The 26,905-nt window shown below is 40.8% G+C and overlaps 2 protein-coding genes across 3 annotated transcripts in view; one reads left to right on the plus strand and one right to left on the minus strand.

Moving 5' to 3' along the window:
• Positions 1 to 4,189: 4,189 nt before the first annotated feature.
• g3bp1 (GTPase activating protein (SH3 domain) binding protein 1) lies at positions 4,190 to 13,641 on the plus strand. The gene is made up of 12 exons (XM_079351618.1): positions 4,190 to 4,354; positions 7,597 to 7,713; positions 7,846 to 7,927; positions 8,895 to 9,068; positions 9,147 to 9,237; positions 9,660 to 9,753; positions 9,997 to 10,243; positions 10,755 to 10,859; positions 11,232 to 11,349; positions 11,759 to 11,884; positions 12,127 to 12,236; positions 12,418 to 13,641. Exons 2-12 carry the CDS (start codon positions 7,619 to 7,621, stop codon positions 12,667 to 12,669), a joined length of 1,494 nt encoding a protein of 497 aa, XP_079207744.1. The 5' UTR covers positions 4,190 to 4,354; positions 7,597 to 7,618; the 3' UTR covers positions 12,670 to 13,641.
• A 6,354-nt stretch (positions 13,642 to 19,995) lies between these two features.
• Positions 19,996 to 26,905, minus strand: part of glra1 (glycine receptor, alpha 1) — a 109,313-nt gene continuing 102,403 nt past the window's right edge. For both annotated transcript variants that reach the window (XM_079352345.1, XM_079352346.1), the window contains one exon: positions 19,996 to 21,797. In XM_079352345.1, the coding sequence (XP_079208471.1) occupies positions 21,501 to 21,797 (297 nt within the window). In that variant the 3' untranslated portion in view covers positions 19,996 to 21,500. The remainder of the gene's footprint in view (positions 21,798 to 26,905) is intronic.

Consider the following 26,905-nt stretch of genomic DNA (forward strand, 5'->3'; position numbering starts at 1 on the left):
CTGCATGCATTCATATCTGCATTTCTTTCTCCTGTGCTCAGGAATTTCTGTGTTGAGATGATCTGACAAGTGATCAGCGAGGCTCCGAGGAGGCTGGTGTGTTTGTGAGCAGGATTTCATCCGTGAGAAAGAATCTAGTGTCCCATTTTTATCACAGGAGGACACAGAAGTATAGCCTCTTTGTAAGAAGCTAGCCTCTCATTGAATCTGAAGGAGCCGTTGTTTTGTGTCATGTGTTGGAATGCAGCTTTACTGCCTTTAAAAGGATCCTTCGTGAGTTCAGTTTGAGAATGTTCACTTGAAAAAACAAGCCTCTTCTTCGTTTTCTTACCCACGTTTTAAAAAAAATAGATATTTAAGATACTAAGATAATGCACTTACTTTAAGATTTTATTTTTGTCCCTCTACATCTTTCTAAATCTTTACTCTGCTGTTGCATGCTTGCTCAACATTAGGGAGTCAGCCAAATGCCTAAATTGCAGATGTTGCAAGCCTGTAAAATCAGGAATAAGAATGCATGACAGTTTTGAAAAAATATCAACTCAATCTGAGTTTTTTGTTTTAGTTCTCAGTTCAGTTTTGTTCCTGGAGTGCATCAACCTTTCCACCCGACTTTAGCCATGGTGTGTGTGTGTACTAACCAGTAGGCTACCAGTGTCCCATGCATTATAAAGGACTACAATTAAAATTGAGTAAGAAGTTCTCGTCTTCTAAGTGATAAACAGAAAAATACAAGACCACAGCAGCCTTTAGTTGGGCACCTGTTCTTAAAACGTTGTCGTCTCACATGGCATATCCATTGAGTATTCAAGCATTTTCTCCCACGCTTACTGGAAGCTTAACAACACCTGTGACCAGTTCATGTTATGCTTTTTCTGAAAATGGTTGTGCTGTTAGATAGAGGGCCTTTGAAATAGAGCTAAAAGTCATACACAAGTCATATAATGTCTATAAAGCTTCAACAGGACAAAGTCAGAAATAGTTATTTAAGTCTATGGAGAAACAATGTGTTTCAAAGTAGCTTTCCTCTTTATAATGTGTGCGTTCAAAACATGCAAGATGTGCAATTCTGCACAGTGTACAGTGCTTTTAAATACTGCTTTATCACTAACTAAATTCCTAAGTTAAGTGGATCCTTAGTATAGCACATTACCTACTTTATCCTGCTTCAGGTCAGGTAAATAACATTTTTATTTATTTTTTCTGACAGCATTTTGTAAATAATGTATCTGAACAAAACATGAATAACCTTAAAATGTGGGCTGTGGGGCCATAAAACAAAGGAAATCCAAACCATAAGAACATTTAGTTTCAACAAAGCATAAAATAAACCTCCAGAATCGACATGACTGCCTCACATGGCTCCGTGTGTCTGTGTTAAATGAAGCCCTCTGCGGGTTTGAGTGAAGGTGACACGTTTGACCATTTAAATATAAGCCCCTGGCTGTATATGAGGCTGCTCTTGGTCCCCTGGGAGACAGGAGAGGGAGAGACGGAGCACCCTGTTACCATCCCCACCGGTTCATCCAGACTCCAGTGTCAAGAATGTGAAACAACAGCAGGGCCTCATCCATACACAAAAAAGCCACAGCAGGGGGAAAAAAAACACTCCAAGCGTCCTCTCTTCCTCCCTCTGTGCTTTTAGCAGCACTGTGGGGAAGAAATGGAGGGTGTGGTAGTAAAATCTAACAACTTTTTTTTAACACAGGTCTTTGCTTGTGGATGTTTGTGGAGTAGACTTTTAGAAATGTTGAGAAATGAAGATCAACTCTGCTCCAGGACTCTGTCTCTTGGTGCTGCTTGTAACACATGTTCTGTTTGACTGACAACAATGCCTTTATTAGCACAAAAATTAAACATTTATATATAATTAATCATGTCAAAATCACACATTTCTCAGTCTTCACTTTATTTTTTATGTGCTGCTCGATAACGATGAAAAATCAAGAGACACCAACACAGGTGAGGAAAGCAAAAGATCTGCACACCGAGAAGCTCCCGTTTGAAGAATTTCTTAAGTTATGTTACGTTTTGCTTTCTTGCCCCCCCAAAAACTTCTTTAGAAAATGTAAAAAAAGTTTTCAAATCGTGAGGGTCTTTGTGTTCCTTTTGTTTCTCGACAGAGAGTCAAGGAGAGACAAATTCTTCTGTTGTTGTCGGATGCTTCAGGGAGGTTTTGCACGAGAACAGGTACTTAACTTTGTTTGGATGCATTTCTCTTTCTTCCATTTTTTAAAAATATATTTTCATTATTTTGACTTGGTTGACTTCTCTTTCTCACAGACTTAGTAAGAAAAAGCGGGTGAGGATAGACAGATATGTTGACAGATTAGACACATATTTTCCCCCCTCCGTCAGCTCAAGAAATACAACTGCAGACTTTCACTTTCAGTCTATGAGAAGGTTTGTCTTTTATGAAAACGTATTGAAGAGATTTGATGATTGATGATGTCAAGGGGAACTCCTCATGTGAAACTATAGCTGACATGTGGCCTAACAGGTGTCTTGAGATAACACCTGTTATGAATTGACACGATACAAATAAAGATTGATTGATTGATGTGACCTTAATATCTGTATTAAGATCAACACAATACTTTGCAAAGCTATCACAGGTCACACAAAAAAATTAAATGTAAAATACACATACACTTCTCTGGAATAGTCAGTGTTTCGTCAAACATTGCGATCCCACAACCATCCAAGAGGTGCTGTAGGACTGTACACAGTTTGTGTTCTAAAGCACGGATGAATAAAGATGGAAAGCTCTCTAGTTGGTGAGGTCAGAATTGGGAAGAGAGATCCTGGAACATCAGAGCGAAAAGAAAGAGGAAAAGAAATACACAAGAGCAGCCCAACATCACTTCTGGCTCGCCAGAGTGACCACGCCCCCTTTTAGGTGAAAACAAACATATAGCCTATAGTTGAGCCTTCTTAGGTTAATGTAGCCTCTTCATCTCGAGGCTCCTCGACCCAAATACATGTTACACTAAATAATTGATTTATACGCTAGTATAGCCTACCTCACCTGATAATACAACAACCTATCCACTAAACATGTGCTTTATCTTCAGCTTGATATTGTTTTTTCCATTGGATGAGGTTTTTTTAATATTACATCACTGGAACATTTAAAAACAGTGCTGGTCTGTTATGGATGTCATTTCACCTCACACCCAGCAGGGGCTGGGGGGAGGCACAGATTATTATTATTATTTTTATACTTAATATATCATCGTAGATGCAAATTATGTAGCATTGATGTTGCATTCTTTATCAGTAAACCATCGAAAATATGAACAGAAAATGGTGTGATTGTGTTTGATGAGGAATTTACACTGCAACAGCTTATCATGGACTGACTAAAAAAAAAGTTAAGCTACATCACTGTAGTCACTCGACTTTACCGCAGATTTTTGAAAGCTGGATGAGTTTTTGCCGGCTTGCTCACTTAATTTCGCCATGGATTCCCATATAAATCCAGGCCACAAAGTAATGCAGACATGTTGGAGGGAAATAGTAATTGTTTGATTTAAATAAATGAAAAAATGTAAAAATACATATTTTTAAGCGTACACATTTTTTTTTTTTTGCTCAACCTCTCCTGACCCAGTATCCTTCCTCTCTTCCTCTCTTCGGCTACCGGTTTAGAGGAACATTTTGAAGAAAAAAAACAAAACAAAACAAAACCTATACATATATTTAGTCATTTTATTTTTACTCGTTTCAGTTTAACAGTTTAAATATTACGCCCAGTTGGAAAAGTATGTATTCACTTGTGCTTGTGAACATACTATAACCATAATACAACCCCCCCCCCCTCCAGATCAGATCAGATCACAGTCTATGGTTTAAAGCACTATGTCTCTGTATCAGTAAAATGAACTGAATGAAAGTCATTTGATGAGTCATTTCGACTAAAAATAAATCACTTTCAACGTCAGAAATCGTTTTGTCGCTCCCAAGTGGACAAGAGGCCCCGGTACAAGGCGTGCAAAAGTCAAGCGGGAGACGTCGACTGTTAAAACCAACGCACCCCAAAAATAACGACAATGAAACGTCATTGGCCCTGGTTGAGAAATCCAGGTAGAAGCATATGCTTTCAGGATTGGCTGCGATTCAAGAACGCTGACGACAACGGCAGACGATTGGTGGATATGTCATCAGACTTGAAGTTGATTGGCTAATATCTTAAAGAGGGCGGGATGTCGGGTTCGGTTGCGCAGCTGAAACCGGTAACCGAGCACTCCAGCACGTTGTGAAGCCGCTAGTGCTACAAGGCAGCCGCCGAGGTGATTCAAAGAAATCACTCGTTTCTAAATCAACGAATTTTTCTCTGATAATCGTCTCACTGGTAAGCTTTTTTACTACGCGAACTGTTAATAGCTTCCCGTTAACGCGTCGCTTTTCGCTTTCTTTTTTGCTATTCGGTTTTTAACCGGGTCGCTCTTCAGGGCTCCGTCTAAGTCCTGGTGTGGTGATGGTAGCTGGGAGCTAACTTAGGCAACAGCCCAGCGGGTAGACGACATATATTTTTTAATTCATCTCTGTGTTTTGAGTTAAATATTTGAAAAAGGGCAGGAAGTGACACCTTCATTAAATTTGGTTTAGTAACCATAATAATCATAACTCGCTTCTAGTTACAGTTTCCAGGAAATACCCACCCCGACTGTGTAGCCCACTTAACAGCTCATTCAGTCGTGACTTCCTCCCTCCCTTTCTGCTCTCCTAAAGTGTCGCCCTTCATTTTAACTTATTCTGTCTTCTCGACACATTTCTCAACATCTTGAACCTCCTAGATGGAAAGCTCAGCCCGTGAAGGATGCTAGTCATAGTAGAGGGAGGAACCGGGACACGTGTTGTGACTGCTCCCATACCCGAGCTTATATCCCCCCCATCATCTGTCCTACTTTGGGGGCCGTGTGCTCGCCCAGCTGTCGTGGGGTTTAGCTCTGTTGCAGGCCAGGCAGCGTGCCATTTGAAGCCCAGGTTAAATCTGGAAACCATCGGCGGTGTTGTTCCAAAGTTTCCCCGCTTTGCAGAGCCTGTAGGCCGGGTCCGGCGTGGCCTTTGTCTGCACACCATGCTTACGTTTATAACTCAGGCTGCTTTCTCATGTGGCTGATACAGCGAGATATGCACCTTCATGTTCTTATACTGCAAGCCACTAAAGAGAAACGTGTACTTCTATGTCCTTGTTATTCAGACAAGTTTAGATCCAGATAAACTAATGATGACCCCTCTGGTTTTAGCAAGTTTAAGTCCTGTCCCAGACTGTGTCCCTCCTTCGGGTTTCACTGTACCTAGTTTTAATATCAGATACGATCGTAGTGCAAATCTGAGGGAGGGAGAAGACACACAAACCCAATTGGATACCTCCTTCCTTTCTATTCTCAAAATGTGCAAGCTCTAAATTGTGCAAACAAATTGTCAACTTTTTGGTGCTGAAGTTCCCTCAATGTTACTTTGCAACTCAGTGTGCATGAGTTTGATTGCAATTTTACAATGAATTCTTGTTCTTCACATATAATGGTCTCATAAAATACAGCCATCAAAACAACATTGTATTGGCTTTTTTCAGTGGTAACGAACATTTTCATGACCGCAGTACCTTTTAAAGTGGTCTATCTTTGTCTGTTGGTCAGTTCATGTTTGCCGTTTGAGTGTTGGTTTCTAAGTCGCTGCCAGGACAACAGATGGCTGTGTTGTGTGGACAGGTGTGTGGGACAGTGCATTAAGGAAAGCACTTGTTCCATTAGCTGCTGAAAGGCATTCAGTGACAAAATGTCTGCGCTTCATTCAACGTAGAGCATGTGCAGCTTTTCCCCACATTTGTTTGTGCCACAGTGCTTTCAGTTTCATGTGCGACATGAACAAGTTTTTTTTAATACAGATCCAATGAGCTTCACAGCGCTGAAGCTCGGAGGCCAATATTTTGTAGAGGGGAAAATATATAGTTTTCTGCAGTTTTCAAATTTTTATGGGTTTGTTGATGGCAAGAAAAGCCTTAATGTTGGTCAGCTGTATCTTACATCTTCCTGTCTTTTAGGCGTGCATTTGTTTCTAATATATGCTCAGTCAGTGTTGCGTTAACATCAAGAAGCTGCGACTTGCTTCACAAACCTGACGGGCATGTAGGCCCCTCGTGTTAATGTGTAACATAGAGAGCCACTTACATGTGAAAGCAATGTCAGCACTGAGCTGCATTCACAACATTATAATACAGACCGACAGACGGGGAACTTTAGAAAGAATGTGGATCTGTTGGAGCATGCTTCTTAAAGTGTAGATGTGTCAGGAACATGGTTATGTTGAGAAGTATTCACCTCGGGGTAAAATCACCAAAGTGGAAGACGGCCTGTCGCACAAAGAAAGCCAACGCATTTTAAATGACAGCAATGTGACATCTTAAGTGTAACTATACCACACAATGTTCTACAGTCATATTCAATCCTATCTGCAGATGTGGCGTCGGCGACAGTCTCTGCCCCCTCACACGGTTTAATCCACTGATATGGCATTGAAATCACGTAAAATAGTTCCCCTAAATAACTGCTTAAAGCGCGTTTCAGATTGTAGTAAGTGTCTCAGTAAGTGTCATTAAGATTTGATCGAGAAACACAACAGGGAAGTGTTATTGCAGATCTCAGTAGTTCCCAGCTGGTGCAGAAAGCCCATGGACAGTATTTAAGTACACCATGTCCTCTTAAGTATTTTTCTTTTTTCCTCAACGTGCAATCTGTTCACTTTGGAAGAAGAAAAAAAAAAGAGGGGGGGCTGAAAGGGAATCGGTGCAGTGGAAGTGACGTTAGAGTTCAGTGACTGTGCAGAGAGATTTTATCCACTTGCTATGAAAACAAACAGTGGATGTCTGTGGTGCTTTTCTGTGCCCTCGCAGCCTCTTTTCATGCCGCTGCACACAGATGGGGCTTGAAACGCTCGTCAGCTGGGTGGATACGACGCATCACCAAAAAAACAAACAAAACAAGAAGCTCCTTTTATTGGGCGACTCGCATGCTATCAAATCAAAGGTTATATCAGCCTAAAATGATCTGCATGTCAAACGTTTTGTGAGATGGACTCTGAATCCTATCTGATCGGGACAGTTGAAGGATTCATCACAGGAGTGCCATGTGTTGTGCATATTTTTCTTAAAGGGTGGCATTGATTTAATAGTTCGATTCATAGTACGAGGAGGATAATGGTGTTCAGGTGCAATCCTTTTGTTTGTCTATTCTGTTGAATAGGAGAACAAATAAAGCAATAATAATGTCTTTAAAGTTAATCTGTCAGTCTTCAACAATGTGAAACTGTTACTTTATAATATGCATCATCCAGCTTGATCAGTTTGGTCTAACATAGAACACAAACCTAAAGATATCAAAATGTTTTGAGCAAAGGTAAAAATGAGACATGAAGAAGCTGCGCGGTGAATTCTTGATGTTCTGCAGCATTCACAATGATTCTTAGATTCACAAGCTGTAAAAAAAAAAATGTATCTCTGAGCTGAATATAAATCCACCTCAGCCCTCAGGTTTCCTCTCTTTCACTGTGATGACAAGAGCGAAGTCAAAGCTGCTCTCCTCTTCTTTGCAGAGATTTCCAGTTGACCAAAGAAATGGTGATGGAGAAGCCAAGTGCCCAGCTGGTCGGGCGAGAGTTTGTCCGACAGTATTACACACTCCTTAACCAGGCCCCGGACTACCTGCACAGGTACCATAACACACGCTCGTTTCTCTAGAGTGAAGGCACACGTTGTCTTCGATGCAGCACGCTGGAGAATATTTGTGTATATTGCGTAAAATGCCCTCTGTCAAACAAATGAACCTTTTTGTCTCGGCTCAGGTTTTATGGAAAGAACTCCTCCTACGTGCACGGCGGCATGGACAACAACGGCAAGCCAGTGGAGGCCGTTTATGGACAATCAGTAAGTGTGCTCATCCAGCAGATAACAGCTCTTCAAAATGTTATTTCAGTAGAGTGGTGCTGCACTCAACTCCCACACAGCGACATGGAGAGCTGAAAGCAAAATGGCTTTCATAGAGCTGATTTATCCCAGAGGACAGCAGAGAGCACACCATGCACACAATCTGTTACCATTGTTGCTAACCGTTTTATCTGAACTTTCTCATCAATGTTTTTTTTTTTTTTTTTTTTTCTCTCTGAACTATGAGATGCTCAGCTGTTCTCAGCAGAAGTCTGCTTTCACTGTGCTCGAGTGAAGCTCGTTCCCTCAAAACATCCAGGTGTGGGGGGGGAAAAAGGTGCAAAACCCAAAAATGATCCTTTTACTTGATAAATGGTCTGCGTCTCCTCCAGAGTCCAGACCAGACTAGATGCAAACAATGCTTGACCTGATCACTGTGTTTGGACTATAAAATATCAACGGTGATCTGCGTGCTGAAGTGACCAATGAGGGACTGTATATGATGTCTAAAAGCACTCTTCAGCACAGCAGGAAAAAAGTGAAACCTGACCCAACAATGTTTTTCAGTGAACGAAACAAAGAATAAAGCTTTCCTTTTCTTGGCTGGATTACTTTAAACTGCATTACAAAGCGCCGTGTTGGCCTATAAAACACGTGAAGGCACATTCCTCATAGTTGACCGTGTAACTTGAACCGTTCACCCTGGTTCACCTTGGATCACCGGACTGCATTAAAACTGTACCATGCACCTTCTGCAGTTTTAGAATCACTCCTCACTTTTGAAACGGAGAAAGACTTTAAAGTGTGAGAGCCTTTTCTCTTGGTCACACATGATGCATCCGGGCCGGGTTCATGTTGAGTAACAGTTTTTCTTCGATAAAGACTCAGAGATTATGAGGAGTTCTCCATCTGAGGAAGGAAAGAGACGCGCTGGAATCCTTTTTAATTCTTTATTTTTTTTTTGCAGGAGATCCATAAGAGGGTGATGGCTCTGAGTTTCCGTGATTGTCACACTAAGATCCGCCACGTGGACGCCCACGCCACCCTGAACGAGGGCGTGGTGGTGCAGGTGATGGGCGAGCTGTCCAACAACATGCAGCCGATGAGGAAGTTCATGCAGACCTTTGTGCTGGCCCCGGAGGTTTGTAGTTCACTAAAGACGCTCTTTGAATGATTATTCTCGTGTGTGTGTTTGATGCTTTATCTTCTGCTCTTCCAGGGAACTGTCCCAAATAAATTCTACGTCCACAACGACGTGTTTCGGTACCAAGACGAGGTGTTCGCCGACTCCGATTCTGAGCCTCCCGAAGGTGAGATAACATCCCGTCTTTTTCAACTCTGGTGATAAATGTTCACGTTTCAGCAGGACTCTCTTTCTCTGGCTGCTTTTCAATCGTCTCTATTTCTAATCTTTGTAATCGCGAGATAATGAGGCTGAAGAGGAAGATTTAGAGGCTGCTGCACTTGTCTGTATAAAAGCGTCATATTTCATCTACTTCCTGTCTCTGAAGTGATGTCTTTTATTCAGGACACTTGCTGCTGTTCTCTTCTCTTAAAACCACATCGCATCAAAACCCAAAACAAAACACTTAGCCTAAAAATAAAGTATGAAGGTCGAACAGGTGGTTAAAAATGTTTGAGTGAGCATTAAAGTGATTTATAAAAGTGTTTTTTTTGTTTTGTTTTTCTTGTATTTGATGTCACGAAACCTGTATTTTGTTTGTGTCTTCAGAGTCTGAGGATGAGGTGGAGGAGATCGAGGAGAGGGTTCCCTCCCCTGACGTCGCTCCTGACGAGTCTGCTCCCTTCTATGACCCGGCAGTCTGGTGTGTGTCACAGGCTTTTTTTAATTTAATCATCACGTTGTGCAACTTGCAAATAAGGTGCGCTCTAGTCTGTATCAATGTGAACTCCATTTTTTTTTCTCCATTTGGAAAAGAGTAAGCTGCTTTTTAAATCCATAAATAGACATCGCTCTCTCCTAATCCACAAGACTCCATTGACACGTTTTTGTAAAGCAGCACAAGTAACTGATTTGTTTGTAACAGTCTCTCTCTTTTTCTGTCCAGTTCGGAGCAGACTGTTCCCGGTGACGAGGAGGATGCTGCCGCCGCGAGTCCAGAACCCGAGCCAGAGGCAGAGAAGGAGGTGGAGGCGGCTGTGGTGGAGCTTAAGCAGGAGTCTATGATCGAGACACAAACCGACACGCACACAACCGATGAGCAGACGGAGAAGAGCCCCGCCGCCGCGCCGCCCTCTGCAGAACCCGTCACCATGCCTGCCGAACCCACCCCCGCTGCTCCAGAAGAAAACAGGGTAAGGGGACACTGGACATGCAGGTGTCATGTTTTATCAGAAAAGGATACAAAAAAACCCACACAGTGGACACAGGTCAGCCTCCATAAGAGTAAAGCTGACGTTCGTCCCACATTAGATCAGAGTATATAATGAGCAGGGGCTCATGGAATTATGAGACACTGCAACAGAGGAGGAAAATAAAAAGGAGGCGAGCGCTGACTGAACAGAAACATCAGTTAAAAAAATAAAACTGATCTTTCTCTGGTAGGAAATGTTTTGAACACATTGGGCTCATAAGCAAAACTCTGGAGAACCGTATTTGGCACTTGATACCATCAATGCAATATATTTGTAAAATGTAGTCATTGCAGACGACATGCATAGTCTGATCTACTTGAGTAATTCCTCCTATGTGACTCTTTTATTTAGTAAAGAATAAAACTATCAGTTGTAGGATAGTTGACGATGAAGGACTGAATGTTGTGGTTTCACTGTCCATCAGTCTTTAACGTCTCCTTTTCGTTCACAGCCCTTCTCCTGGGCGTCCGTCACCAGTAAGAACCTCCCTCCCAGCGGGGCCGTCCCAGTCTCAGGAATCCCCCCACACGTCGTCAAAGCCCCTCCCACAGCAGCGGTAGGTTTACCAACTCGCGACACTCGTGAAATGATTTCAACGGAACAGTCAGTTGTTAGTTGTCAAGAAGAATGAATATTATTCTATGCACATCACACTTTGTAAGAGATCCTCAATGAAGCTGTGCAGAACGGAACAATTTCACTGACAATTATTTGAAAAACATAAATAGCCATCTGATATGCTTCAAGTTTCTTTTCAAACCAACCACGGCTTTAAGGATATTCTGTTTTTCGGCAGCAGGTGTCAGTGTTTAGACGTGCAGCAGACACTCTCTCTCTTTATATCTCTATGAGGGGGGGGAAAAAACAGATTTTCTTGTGTGCGTGTGTTTTTCTTTTCTGACAAACTTGTGCTGTCGACTTGTTGCAGCCCAGAGCGGAGGTAAAGCCAGAGTCCCAAACAGCCACACAGAGACCACAGAGAGACCAGAGGCCGAGGGAACAGAGGCCTGGAGGTCCTCCACCGGTACACAGAGGGCCCAGACCAGGTACACACTCACACAGTGCAGTACATACACACTATATATAAATATATATATACATATATATATATACACACACACACTGCAGTTTAATAGCCTCCAAACAGATTTAACAAGCAGCCATTGTGACAAGCATGAGGCCGGCAGTGAAACCAAACATAATCAAATGTGATGTGTGCTGTTGAATGTGGCACTGTGAGCTAAAGCTCGTGTGTGGTCTGAGTGTGGCTGCAGGTGTGTTCAAGGACTCATCTCACAACATGTCAACATGAAAAACTGTATTTTTTAAAAATGTATTTAAGTAAAGTGCAAAATGACTTATTCACAGTACACCGAGTACACAAACCAGGGGGCCGTTGTACATCTCCTCACATCGTACCGCCTCTCGTTGACTCGGTCACTTTTATGTTTTCAGTCCGGGAAGGTGAGCAGGGGGAGTCGGAGGGGCGCAGGGTGGTTCGGTACCCCGACGCACACCAGCTGTTTGTGGGAAACGTCCCTCATGACGTGGACAGGGCCGAACTCAAGGAGTTCTTTGAACGTAAGTTTGATTTGATGAAGCTCGTAGAAGAGGACAGAGTGGGCACTGTGTTGAGGATATAATGCATGTTTTAAGGGCACATTTATCAGTTCAGACTTAGACCATGAGGTGGATTAAAGTTTTTATTAACAGAATCCACTTTAGTAGAGTAAGAATTAAAAGTCTGAATTGTTTAACACCTTGAGTATAATTGAACAGAATTGTGTAATACAGAAACATGTCTTCCTCCCTCTCGTCCACAGAGTACGGTACAGTCCTGGAACTGAGGATCAACAGCGGAGGGAAGCTTCCAAACTTTGGCTTCGTCGTGTTTGACGACTCTGAACCTGTACAGAAAATCCTCAGTAACAGGGTGAGCTAACGTTTGATTTGGTATCACGACCAGTTTGAGCCTGAGTTATTCTCTCTCTGATCTCCTGTTGGTCTTCATAGATTTACATTTTGAGTTACTAAAAATAAATCATTAAAGCCTGTAATGCAAACATGAAACTGTCAAAGCCAGTTTTAATTTGACTTTTTTCCCCCTTTTACAGCCCATTAAATTCCGAGGTGACGTCCGCCTGAACGTGGAGGAGAAGAAGACCCGGTCGGCCAGGGAGGGCGATAGGCGGGATGTGAGGCCCCGGGGTCCGGGTGGTCCCGGCGGTCCCAGAGAGAGAATCGGAGGTGGCGGAGGAGGACCTAGAGGACCCCCAACCCGCGGAGGAATGGCACAGAAACCCAGCTTCGGCTCTGGACGGGGCGCAGGTCCCAGTGAGGGGCGCTACTCGGCCCAGCGCCAGTGAGGCCCGGAACACCAAACCTGAGTTAGATTACTGTTCAGATGACCCCCATTTTCAACAAAAGCCCCTTTACTACGTCACACACGAGAGAATAAGTAGGAGTTATTTTTTAGGAGTCAGAGTTCTGGCGTTTATGCCCTTAAATGCACTGATTTCTGATGACTTCCTCCTGAATGTTTTTTTCCTAAAGTCTAGTAGTACTTTGAAGGGGATTCTGTTGGTAATCGACGCAGGTTTGGTCTTTCACCATCAAGTCACGCCAGCACCTGCTGAATTCAACAGCCAGTCTTGACGTGCGTCTCTCATGTAGACTGCTGCCTCCTCCTCCTCCCCTTCAGGCTCCCTCCATCGCGGCCTGCTTCCTCTTCCTCTTCTTTCTCACCTGCTGCTTTTCGTTTCCCTCTGAGGAATCCAGAATGTCACTCCTCCTTCTCTGCTCTCCCTCCCTCCTCTTTTTCACCTCCTTCACCAACACACGTATTATCTGGACTTTTTTTGGTCATTTTTTTTTTTGTTTTGTTTTTTTCACGCTGAACTTGAATTTATTAAGAAGCTAACCGAAACACGCAGACACATGAGAAAAAAAAAGGTAAATACTACTTGAATTGGGGGTTAAAAAAACCCCACAGGTTAGGTTTTTTTTTCGCGTTCTCTCTCCCTGTTTCTTAAAGGAACGTGTACTTTACTGCTTGGGCAATCCTGTGTATTGCTGCCACCGTTGTATCTAGCGATGGATCTGTCTTATCTTTTTATTCTATCAGGTCAAGAGCTGAACTGTAGTGGTTTTATTTGAGTAAAAAAATGTTGGCTTGTAATATGTGGATTCACGGACGCGTCTGAATGGAGCATGTATCAAACCATGTATCAAATCCTGTTAAGGCTTCTGCTACCGATGCACTTCATTTGTCATCATGTTTAAAATGAACTCGCCTGCCGATGAGAGAACTAAATTAAAAGTGATTTACTGTTTTAAAACTCTGCTCTGTTTGAGATTGTTTTTTGGACCATTGCTTGAAATGTGCGTACCATCAGCAATCTGAATCATAAATCCATCACTCCAGTATATATGTGATGGTTCAAGGAACATTTGACTCCATGTCTGCAGCATACATGCTGGAGACCTACACTAAGAAGCTAACTAAGTCTGAATAAAAATAAATATTTATGAATGCATTACCCCGTCATGCCTTCATTACGGAAAGGTGGAGGAATAAACCATTTCTATTGTTACCAACATTTCTTTGAATGACTTAAATAGAAACTTCTAACTTTTTCTGTTAGAGAACATATTTGCCAAAGAGAAGCAGAAGACCCTTGTTCACAGGTATAATACATTTATGTGAAGGTCTAAGGACTTTAAGCTGTGCCTGCATCATTTGGAAACCTACTGGATACATATTGCAGGATGATCCAGGTAACTTCTAAAATAGCTGAAATGTGGTCATGCTTGATTCACATTCAGGATGAAGGAAAGGTGCGACTGAGATAGATGTTTCAAATTAAATGAGCATCACAGTCTTCAATAATGGTCTACAATTGTTCCGTGAAAAACAAGACGACATGAATCTTACAGAGACTTCACAAACCCACTTGTTAAAACCTTAGCTGTGAAGCTATTAATTTAAACAACCTTTATCTACATTCAACATGTCTCAACTTAAAGGCAGGCATGGCCATTTTCTGACTTTTTAAGTTTAACCGGAATACAAATATATCAAAGAGTTTTACATGAAAACGTAATTGAAATCTCAGGTTGGAATCTGCTCAGGCTCCACTTCTCTCCGTCTCCTCGTCGTGTGTAAAACATCCCACATTGCTTTCAGTAGGCGGATCGTATACAGTAAGAGCTGAATAACGATTGGAGCTCAGCCCTGTTGGTAAAGCAGCCACGTCTCGGCTCATGTAAGACCCACTGAAGTCCTGATTTCCTTGAGTTAATAGCCCTCCAGGGCATGTTTAAGAGGTCTTTCTGCATGACGGGTGAGCTGCACATCCAATAATCAGGACATCTTCTGAATACGCAATCAGATGCCAAAGACCACTTAAGAGAGCCAGGGTAGTTACAACTGTTCTACTGCCTTTCAAAGGAAGTTCAAACCTCGACTGATGCTTCTTATATTTTTTCAAGTCTATCTGAATGAGAGCAGCAGTTTCATTTATTTTATTTTAAGATTTCAGATAAAACCACAGGATTATCGGATGTGATTGTTGTACTATTCTGAAGGTCACACAGCTAAGCTCCGCTGAAGCTTGCTTGTTTGTATGAATTATTGATAACAAGAAGTTTCTTTTTTTTCTCAATTATTCTTCTCTAAACTTCTTTTAAAATGTTGTTGAATGTAGGGCTTTGACAGAGATAAGGAAGTTGTGTTTGTGCATAGTGGGTACGATCTGTGACTGCCACTACTGACTCCTCTTGAACTGAAGATGAACTGAATGAGAGGAGGACAGAGCCAGAGGCCTGCTGCAGGTTGGACAGTGTTATTTACAGTTTATATGAGCACATTTTATACAGTTAGTTATAAAACTCATACCAAACACTTTTTCAATCGTTCTTGGTTACCTGCTCTGGTGGATGAGTGTTTGACGTTGTGTTTCCCCCCCCCCCCCTCTCTTGTGTCCTCTCCTTAGCCTCTGTGCAGCTGTGAACTCACCTGCAACAGCTCACCGATCAGGGCGTACAGCAGTCAAAGCAGGAGACAGCAAATGAGCATGTGGAAGCAAGAGCTGAGATTCATTCTTCAGTGCTAAAAGAGGGTGTTGTTCGATGCAGCTTTGAAGTGGTTCTTTTGTTGATTTGGATTTTTGGTTAGCCTTGAATTTAGCAAAACTCTATTTCCTTTTAGTTGTTTTTGTTTTATCATATTTCATTACTGAAATTTAAAAAATGTTTTGTACATCACAGCATTTTTCTTTTTTCTTTTTAGAGTTTTAGAGTGTTCTCAATCAATCTTAATGGACATGACAAATGCTATCACAAGACACTACACATAATGGGCAGGTGTAGACTGTACTCTTCATTATATGATTCATAAAGACCCAATATTAATCCATTATAAGCTCAACACTTTGCAACATTTAGTAAAGTAAGTGGCAGAAGAAAATCTGCCTTTAAGCAGGCAGAAACTTTGAGCAGAACCAGACTCACGTTGAACATCCAGCTGCTGAAATGGTGCAAATCCTCTACAAATAATGACTGATTGATTGTGTTCCAATGAGTGAAAGCAGAACCATGAAAACAAGAAACCATTGATGCAAGTTGTTTTAAACATGCATTTCTAACCAAGATTTTCCTCACACAAAAAAATGTTTTAAAGATGAATTTCCAAAGATTATGCATTAAGGATTAAACATGCACTCTTATAGCTGTTCAGTTAAATTTCTAATCTGTCCAAAATTGTCAGACAATGAATACACCCTACAGCAGGGATTTATTTGCAATTTTTAATACTTTTTCTTGAATGATTACACAGATCCTTGAGTCGAGTAACAGAAAGCAGAAGATCCAACTCCAACAACTCTTGACAATGTTCAAAAACTGGTAAAGAGATTTTTGTTCAGAAAACCTTTAATCGTTAATAGAATTAGTAGTATGACATATTTCAATAAATATTTAGATATATACAGATACAGCAGAAACGGTACATTCTTTTTTTCTCTTCAAATTGCTTCACATTTTTTTTGTACAAGCCAAAATATCTGCCATTGTATTTATATTCATGCAAAATATTGTTTCTCAGATTAATGAAAAATAAAAAGGATTTGCTGAACTTTTCTTTTTTTTCATCCTGCTTTGATGTGCACTCTCGGATTATAAGCGTCGTAATGAGCATCGTAATCTTTGCAAATCAAACGGGTGCACTTTGTGCCAATACACATTAGAAGCAAGTAAAGCAAAATTAAGGCCATTCCAACTTGTGCAAAGAAAATAAATAAATAAATATAATAATCATATTAATGTTTCCTTAAGTTCACAGCAGTTTCAGGAGTCACTGTATTTTTCCTTTCTCCCTTTGGAGCATCAGATTGTACAATACATACAAGAAAATACAAGAGACTCAAACAAAACCCCAAAAATCAAGAGAATCATCAACAAATCAAACCATGCTACTTTAAAATCCAGTTCAGAACCAAAGGATTTATAAACGTCCAAACACATCCTTCATTGTTCAGTCCGTATGCACTGTAATGCAATATAAAGTATCTACCTCTTGTTATGAACCCCTCCCTCCCCTGACCCGATACAGTATTACAATGATTAATACAATGATGTGAGGCCTATGTCAAAGCTCTATAATGACTATGATACACACAACACCCACGCCTGAGGAAAAGGTATGAGTCATGTAAAATGGTAGTTGAATGAATGCATGATATGCTTATAAGTCCTCTTTTTTTTTGTTGCATATTAAACCCCCATATGGCACGAGACGATATGTATGCTATAGAAAAATTGGACGACTGCTGTTGGCAAAGAGACTGATGGACAAAAGTGCTTCTGACTTTTTTTTCCAGATGCAGTGTCTATGGCACAAAAAGATACAAATTTAAGATCCTATTAAGACCAAGATGTCTGATGTTTACAGTCATGTTTAGGCTGTGATCACAGAGGAGGCTAAGCTACTGATGGAGGGACTCAAGATAAGGATATTTTTTATTCTTAATCTTTAAATTTATAGCCTATATAAGTAATTTTATCTGCAAAAGTTACTTTTGTGATTTTTAGGCATTGCAGATAATTAAAAATGAAGCAAGCACTGTACTATTTGATAAAACAGCACATTATCTAAATTTACGAATGTGACTGACTGCCTTCCCTACTTACTTTTGCGACTTTATTAGTTGTAATTAATTGGCAATATAATCTTAGCGTTAGCTCTGTAGCCTACGCTAAGGCTTTTGAGGAACAACTGAGGACATTTTGAGCTTGATTTTTAGTGCTAGCACAAGAGAAGGACCACAAAGAAAATTAATTGGGGATAAAGGAGAAATACCATCCGCAAATTTACTACCAAGCAAGCTGTGTTCGCTAAGTGACCCCCCCCCCCCCCCCCCCCTTACTTTTGTTCCTTTTTACTTTGTAGGTATGTGAATATTAGCAAGGTAGGCTCCCTGCGAATTTCTGGGACAAGAAAGGTAATTGTATTGGAGCTTCACCTGTTTTGCATGATCGCAGAAAAATAGGGAGAGGGTTGAGTTTGGCTAAGCAAAGAAAAAGTTTCAGCATATTTTATATCTAGCAAGCTAAATAGCATGTTGGCTAACCTAAGTTATAATATATTAGTATCATGAACTCTGTAAAGCATCAGAAGTTACACCACCTAGACTTACTTTTTGGTCAATTTGCTATTTAGCTTTAGCAAGCTAACCTGAACTCTCAGAAGAGTCGAAGACTTTAAGACTTGACCATGATCTTTATATAACTCACATCAATTAAAAACTAAAACTTTAATTAATCCATTTAAAAATAAATTATCTTCAGTGATTGTGGCCTAAATAACATTTATCATCACTTCTTGGAATTATTTTATTAAATTAAATCCAGAGTTTATGGGATGAAGAGTTTCTATGGCACTTCCTCTATAAGCCATGCTGGGTTGTGAATATATGTGCATCGCATAGCCCTTCAGATCAGTCTTACACACATTTTCTAAAAACTGGGTGAAAAAAATGTGTAATATAAAATGTATATTGGAATGAATTAAATGTTAAATATCTCTAAAAAAAAAAAAACACAGTGACGACAGAAACAAATGAAAACTGTGCATGTATGAGGGGATTGCTGGGCAATCAAATAAAAATAATCAGCTTTCTTTAAAACAAAAAGAAAAGAGGGAAAATGTAGAATCATGTCTTACCAAAATATGTTTTTTTTTATATTATTGTCATCTTGTTTCAGAAGTTAATCTGGCAAACTCAACACTGCATCTGGCAAACACACTAAAATAACAAATTGAATGGTTGCACATCCTGCAACAATTGATTCACAACAGCAGAAAAGGCAATGAAAACCATATCAAACATGAGAAAAAAAACAAAACATCTTTGGCTTTGCTTCAAAACCAAGTTCATCATGGGCTCAGACATTTGTAAAACAGACATATTTTCATTTAAATCATCAACATTTGATTTGGACTGGGACTGACCCAGTATGCTGCAAGATGACAAGTCTAAATAGAGTCCTCCAAATAACTTATCGTGAGTATCAACACGTTTTATGTTCCTCATTCAGGAAGCGGAACAGCTTTTACAAGAAAACTTAGTTTTTTTGGAAAAACTCTTCTTTCAAACTTTTTAATCAAACCCAGTAAACTGTTTTATTTTCAACTCTTAAAACTATACGACTGAGTTGAATTTCCACAGGCAAGATGGTCCGACAGTTGCACTACAGTGTCTCCTTTAACAGTTAAAGGAATAGTTAAATATTACTGAAAGGCTGAGGAGAAGATCTATAGCATTCTCATTGAAGCTTGACAATTAATCAGATTTTGGAAACTATTAGCCTAGCTTACCATTAAAAACTGGGAACAGGTGGAAAAAGCTAGCATGATACTTTCCAATTTGAACAAATATGCCTACCAAGTCAATCCACAGGCAATGTATTAAACACATATTAAATAATACGGTTTTATGTATTTGTCTCTCTATTCACAATTGTAAAACAACTCATGCTAAGCTAGGCTAATCACCTCCAGACATCATAAATCTTTAAGACCATAAGAAAATAAATATGAGGTGCTCATTTGAGTATGGTGTTGCTCTGCAGGACTGGAAATGATTTTTGTTTTAACCCTCTTCCATCAAAAGCTTTAAAAAAATGTCTTGGTTTTTTTATTTTTTTTTTAAGAATAAAGCACTTTGGGAGTTTTCTTGTTACTGAATCAGACGTGACAAGATGATAAGATGAAACAACCATCTTTACGAAAAATAGCAGAAAATCATTTACATTTTTGCTCTTTTCATGTTCAGAGGACTTCAAGGTTTGGATCAATCTGACTGCTGTGGATTACTTTAAATATTTTCCAGAATAAGAAACTACATGCACTGGACAACTGTCGCTGGACAGTTAGCCATTGCATCACTGAGTTCAAACACTTTAACTTCTACATTACTCCATAGAGACCAAAACATTTTAAAGCAATGGGATGAAACAAATCTCAAAGGAATGTTGCCCTTTTGAGCTGCTCAAAGTAGGTAAAATCATATTTGCATATACTAATCATTGCATAGAGAAGCACAGCGCAAACTAAAAGAGAAAAACATTGTCTGATAAATCCTCAATCAACCCGACTGATCTGCTGAATGTTTAAATCTCGTTCCACATGACTAAGTAAATCCTGCTGTTACGCTCCATCTGCATGATGACGTAGCTTTTCACTAAAGTTTGCAGCTACAGTTGGTGCATGTGAATGAGATGGAACTACAGATAATTAAGGTATAACAGGTGCTATAATCTGTTGAATTTACTACATATGTCCTCTCAGCTGGGTAAGGGTGGGGTCTCACATTAAGGCGGGGTCAAAGCAAGGAAGCACTGATAAGATGTAAACAAATTTGTGGTTCAGTCCTGATGAACACAACGACAAAAGCAAACAAGGATCTACATTTTTTTTACCGAGCCACGATCGATTTCCTCTTTCGAAAACAAACTCATGTCTCAGCGATTAAAAAACCCAGAAGAAGCCTGTGAGGAGACATCAGTTGATACAGCGACTGACGTCTGACTTTTCCCCCTTCCTCTTCCTCTTGATGAAAGAGTTCGGAGCTGCAGAGCGCTGCACAGCCACAAGCTACATGTTTACTTGGCACATAAATTAAGAAACAAACAGATGCATTATGAAATAAATTATGGACAAATAGAGGAACACGTTGACCACATAAATGAGATATTTTGTCTCATAATCTTCACCATCGCTGGTCCGGTTTGTGTGTTTGTTTTTTTTTTTTTTTTTCTTTAGTCCAGTCCTGTAATTGACAGCAGCAGCAGCAAGTGTCTCTGCAAGTTCAAGGTTTTGTGGTGTTGGTGGCAGGGGGGGAGGAAAAGCGTTGAGGAGTGCTTGCAATACACATTTGAAGCAAATCTAGATATATAGAATGCGCGATCCTTGCATTGCTTTATTCAATGGAAGCACCAATCCCCCTTCCTTCTTTTTTGGGGTGAAAAATCCCTCTCTTCCAGGCGCCCACCTGTGGATATAAAGTTCTTTTTTCATCCATTGATGATAGTTATATGAATATACTACACTGTTGTATGCTTCTGTCACATCCCCCACCCCGTCCCGACATCACTTTCCACATAGAATGATATATCTGTCTTCACACAAAAAAACTAAAATCAAATACAAGACCCTTTATAAGACTCTCTGGTCTTTGTCTTCTTTCTCTCCAGTCCGTCCACTCCCACACAGTTTGTTGGGTGTGCCTGCAAAAATCTGTGTTTCATTTTTCATCTTTTCATTTATATATTGCCACATTCATATATCATGCATTTTACTGCATTGCTATTGCACTGGTCCGGATTATTCAGGAGGTGTAAAGAGACGGATGAGGGTGGGATTTTGGGCAGGAAAAGATAGCATTAAAGGTAAAGAAAGCAATAAATTTCTCAAAGAATTTCTAGTTGTAAGGTTGGGCTGAGGTTGGGGGTTGGAGGGACTGCCACAAAAAGCAACTCATCCTCAACCAAAAGAGGAAGAGGATGAAGGAGGAGGACATGAAAAGGTGATGTTGTTGGAGTGAAAAAGGTTGCAATGATATCTCCTCTTGAAGTCATCTCTCTCTGTTTCCTCTGTTTTTGTTTCCTCTTCGCACTGTCCTCCTCCTCTGCCTCTCGACTACTGCTTATGGATGTCCTCGCTGCGGATGATCTTGTAAATGATCCAGTAGAAAATGTTAAAAATGAGGAAGACGAGCGGGAAGGCCACACGGGACACCGTGTCGATGCGCTTGGCCCGGCCGATGAACAGCTTCTTCATCTCCTCGATGCTCTTCTCGGGCGCGGCCGAGCCCGAGCCCGTGGCCGGGGCGTTGTTGTTGTTGCCCTTGATGGCCATGCCGTCTTTGGCCTGCAGGCAGGCGGGGCCCATGCCGTAGCCGGGGAAGCTGAAGCGCCCTTCACCTGTCTCATCCTCCTGCAACACAGGCCAAGACTCAGGCTGTTAGGAACCAGAGAAAGACGTTACTGTTGGAGGTGTGTGAGTTTGAATGTGTGTGTGTGTGTGTGTGTGTGTGAGAATGTAAGTGTGAAGATGTTGGAGGTATTGGCACATGCAGATGGTGCAGGCGTAATTGTGTACAAGAGGTCAAATCAAGAGCAGCTCATTTATTCACAGAAGAGAGACACAGACATAAAAATGAAATGTTGTGAAGTGAATATGAAACATGATGATTTAAATCAGAAACTTGACTTCATCAAAATCCAAACAGTGGCGGAACATGTTTTTTACCCTTTAAAATGAATGTGGGACATCCATCTTATTTTGTTATTTTGCAATTAGTACTGCAAAAATACCCCTTACCAGCTCACAAATTTAATAAACACAAGACCCTGAAAAACTTCCCTGCCGCATCACAAGCACCGCATCACAAGCACTGTATTAAGTGGCAAACCACCGTTTCAATACTTGCAATGGTAAAAACATACTTCTGCTTCTGAGCTCTAAAAGAAGAGACTGCAGTAGAAGTTCTTTTAAGTATTACTCAATAAACATAAATTTTTTTTTTTAAATATTTTTTTTGGGGCCTTTTTGCCTTTAATGATAGAGGGAGGAAAGTGGATAGAGTCGGAAAGGGGGGAGATAGGCCACAGGCCGGACGCGAACCCGGGCCGCCCGCGCGCGAGGACTGAGCCTCAATACGTGGGGTCGCGCGCACTGCCGCTGCGCCACCGGCGACCCCAATAAACATTAATTTTAAAGATGTTCCAACATTTGTCCTCTATCCTCCTCATGTTTCTTCATTCAGTAAAAACTGAATCAAAACTGCGGCTGTACTGTGACATTTCTGGTCTCACAGCAGAAAATAAAGAATGACAGAGGCACAGTTCCCCAATGGTCAGTTAAAGCACACTTAGAGTCATGCTGATCATTAGATTCATCCACGTGTAATAAAAAACTGCTGAGTGGATAAAAGTTTCTGTTCCTGAAGATTTAAAGAACTGTGGAAAAGAATAAGTTGCTATTTTAACCATAGTTTCCTCATGAAATCAGCTTCTATCACTTATCCATTCTTCACATCTTCACTCAGTTTAGAGTCACCAGTTCTCCTGAATTGTACATTTTCACAGTGCAGACATTAAGAGAACATGCAACCAGCACACAGAAAGTCCTGTAACAGTGAATTCATAAATAATTAGCTGCTCATTGATCCTGCTCCGTCCAGCACTGAGCCCGGGCCGATATCCCCTGTTCGTAGAAGACATCAATACAAGCTGATTCTGAACACTGAGCGCGTCTGTTTCACCCGTAAAAGAGAGTGACAGGGTGAGTCAGGGTAGGTTGAATGGGTTGTACTGATTAACATTCATTGTACTCAAGGTTAAGGCGTGTGCATGAGATTTTTTCACCCGAGCACGTAAAGATATTGAAATTCCTATCACCCTGCCTTTTCATTACAGGAGACACAATGACTTCCTTATCTGGTTCGGAGACTCCAAACACAAACAGTGCGATGGGCTGAAATACACTAAGTGTGTGTGTGTCTGGAAACTCAAATCAATTGCTCCAAAGTGCCCCTGAAAGTAAAACAACAGCTATGAAATTACAAGTGTGAAAAAAAGCCCTCTAATGATACAGAGTCATATTCGTTTTGATTCACATTTATGATGATGTGAAAAAAAAAAAATCATGCAAGACTGCGGCTGCTTTTTGTTCCCTGTGGGCCAGGCTATCAGCAGGGAATCTTTCCAGTGCATTGTGGGTAAGAAAAAAAATAGATTTTTTTTTGTGTTCACAAAACAAGCAGGAGGCAGCCAGTAGCGGGAGGAACTGTTAGCAGCAGGAGAACTTTTACGACTGACGCAAAACCTCTGCAGCAGCAACAAATCAAGCAGCCAGTAAAAAAAAAAAAAAAAAGAGGTGGCTTGGCTCTCTTCTGTAAGAACAGCTTTAAGTCTTCAGCAGCGTAAAAAAAGACAAAATATATATCAACAAAAAAGAAAACAAATGCAGAAAAGTTTAAGATGTGCTTAATATCCAGATCAAACAGTCTAAAAGTGGAGAAATATCTTATATTTGCTGGTTTGTAGCCTTCATATGAGTGTTAACGTGCGCGCATGTACAGTATGGCAATGTGTATATACTGTATGTTTGTGTATCTGTGTTGGACCACCAGGTATAGATCCATTTTTAGCACGCCATGTCCCTGTTCTGTCCTTGCATCCACACCAACCCATTTATTACTGTTAATACATGTATACACACACACACACACACACACACACACACACACACGTATGTGTCTCCACATTAGCCGCGATGCTAGCCGACCTCTGCCTGTCCTTCAGTGACGCCGCTAAACTATTACAGATGCTCGGCTTTATTCTCACTGCTATGTGATTAATGTGGAGGGCGGAGAGACGTGAGGAGGAGGCGCAATGAGGAGGCACAAAGGAGGGAGGAGGAGGAGACGTGATGAGGAAAAGAAAGAGAGGAGGAGAACAATGAGGGAGGGAAGAGGAAACCCTGCAGCCTGACAGACAGTGAAAAAAAACTCACAGTTTAAGACGTCTGAAATGAAACCTTCACACTTGGATTGCTCAGGTGATTCATTACTTTTATGCCTAATTAGAAATTCTTCGATTAACACAGCAGGGACTGGGCCTGTGCTATCCTTGGAAATGTGGATGGATGAATGAATGATGAATGGAGCGATGCAGGGAAGGACAGGGGAGATAAACAGTGGAGGGAATGAGGATTTGCCCTCTGGGTTGGACATGTGAGGCGATTTATGGCCTTGCTGGAGGATGAAGCTCACTTCTCTCTCCCTCTTTCCTTTCCCTGTTGCTCTCCTTCCCTCAATCCTCCTCTCAATCCTTTTTCTGGCCGCTTCCTGCATTTGCAAACCTCTTGGCTTTTCTGCACAGAAACCTACAGAATGTTATTTTACATTTAAAAAAGTCCCAGAAAAAAACAACAACACCCATGGTCTCTTTTTTTTATGACAAGATTGTTAAGGTTCAACCAACGATGACAGTGGTGTCACAACATTTGAACTTATCGATGGTTACAAATAGCCTTATTGTTTATGTTCTGCAGCAGCGAGCCACATCAAATCCATCCTTGACAAATTCCTACTTTAGTTAGAGTTACTTACACAGAGATGCAGAGAGGATGCACAAGTCTGCACTTACCACACAGGTGGGCAAATACTGAGGCAGAAGCGTTTGCACTTCATTATTCAAAGTAGGTGAAAAGTATTTTTCTTTGAATCAGTGTCCTAATAATTGATGATTCAAACATGTAAAAAGAGTTCATTTGGCTTCAAGAATATTCCTTTGGCAGAATAAGCAGAACACCGAAGCTGCTAAAATAAAAACGTTCAAGCCATAAAAAGAGGGGAAACATGTGGAGAGACATAAAACAGAGGATAGGGAAGACAACACTCGACCGAGAAATGAAGGGGATAAAAAAATTGAAAATGAAAGCAAGCATCAAATTAAAAACATAATGGAAGATAAATATGGAGAAGAAGAGGATAAAAAAAACGAGGAAGAATTAAAATTGTGGGAAAAGGTCGAGTAAAAATAGTCTGTGAAATTGAGCTGGGGCGGTGGAGGGAAAAAAAGAAATGAAATGAAGAGAGAAAAAGCGGAAAGGAAGGAGAAAAAGGAAGCAGGAAGGGCTCTTAGCTCACTCATCCATCATGCTTTCCTCTCCCGATTGAAGCATTTATATCTGTGCCTGCGCTGATGTGATTAATCGAGCAGATTAGCAGGAAGCAGCGAGCGGACTGCGACGGGCCTGCTCTCCTCCGCCATCTCCTCTGCAAATATTACCCTTGGATACTTGTTTTAGAGACCTGCATTTACATAAAACACGATCAGGAAAGGTGTCAGCCCAAACTAAGGCCGGCATCAGTCTCTCCTGAAGGAGACCAGTGGAGGAATTCCTCCGCTTGTGTTCCGCTTTATGATTTCCCTCCGAGAAGCAATTCCAGCCAAGCGGTGGGGGAGGAACGAAATATATTAGAAATTTGCCTGTGCTGATTTTTTTATTCCCTGGCGGATTCATCATATACCATCCTGCACCCTCTCTCCTTGTTTCTCTGCTTTTAAGGCTGTTAGAGGTTTTGTTTGGGGTGTTTTAGTATCAATATGTCAGAGTGAGGGAATTCTGAGCTGTGAAGAATAAATGAGTCAATATGGCTTTAAAAAAATCCCTCATGCTTTTCTTACTGCATACATACATTTGTAAAAAGTACCACACGCTTTACTTGATTTAGGCTTCATTATTTTGAATATAAAGCTAGGTTAGACTAATATCAGCTGGGACGGACAAAACATTCAACCGTCAAAGATGTCCAGACCATCTACAGTTCCATCGTGTGATTGGATTCTGCATTGAAGCTTGAACTTGAGTTTATCTAGGATAACATATTTGTGTACCGTCATGCACTGAAGAGGAGGTCTGAGGCTTCTAGGTCCCTAACCTTGTGTAGCATAAAAACCTGAAGCAAATCACCTGTAACAGGAGCAGTAATGCAGCAAGCTTATAAAACAGTTTGCACTCAACTCCACTTTTTGGATTTTCGTGTATGTTCAAACCAGGGCATTTTTTTTAGACTACATTTGGTCCTAATGACTTCTAAAAGAGCTATTTGGTATTGCCAGAGTAGACTGCTAAAGTCAGGCTGTAATGGCTGCAAGAAAACAGAAGTAGATACGTACTGTCTCAATGCACACGTGTCACAAAAGAAGCCCCCAAGGGATTGTAAAAAGAACTGAATCTGGATAGTTTTTATATACAGTAAAAAAAACAAACAAACATGATATTACGGCTATGTGCTTTCAAGAGCACTTGTTTACGATCTTTTACAAAAAAAACAAAATCAGCAGAGCGACAGTGAAGTGCCTGATGATGATTGGACCTCTGTACCTTGTTTTTTTTTCTCCAAAATGTTGACACTTCGAATACCATCTGAGCCAGTCAGTTGTACAGAAAGTGTAAGCACATTTAATATGTACCTTGATTAGGGACATTTTCCCCAAAGGATTGTGCATCTTATACAGCGGCCATGCCTT

Source organism: Symphodus melops (assembly GCF_947650265.1).
Source record: "Symphodus melops genome assembly, chromosome: 9".
Lineage (NCBI taxonomy): Eukaryota > Metazoa > Chordata > Actinopteri > Labriformes > Labridae > Symphodus > Symphodus melops.

Excerpts from the sequence above, each read along its gene's own strand:
- g3bp1 (XM_079351618.1), top strand. The coding sequence starts at position 7,619 with ATGGTGATGGAGAAGCCAAGTGCCCAGCTGGTCGGGCGAGAGTTTGTC. Across the intron at positions 9,754-9,996 it reads TTCTATGACCCGGCAGTCTG|TTCGGAGCAGACTGTTCCCG; the intron begins GTGTGTGTCACA and ends TTTTCTGTCCAG. Across the intron at positions 12,237-12,417 it reads AGAAAATCCTCAGTAACAGG|CCCATTAAATTCCGAGGTGA; the intron begins GTGAGCTAACGT and ends CCCCTTTTACAG.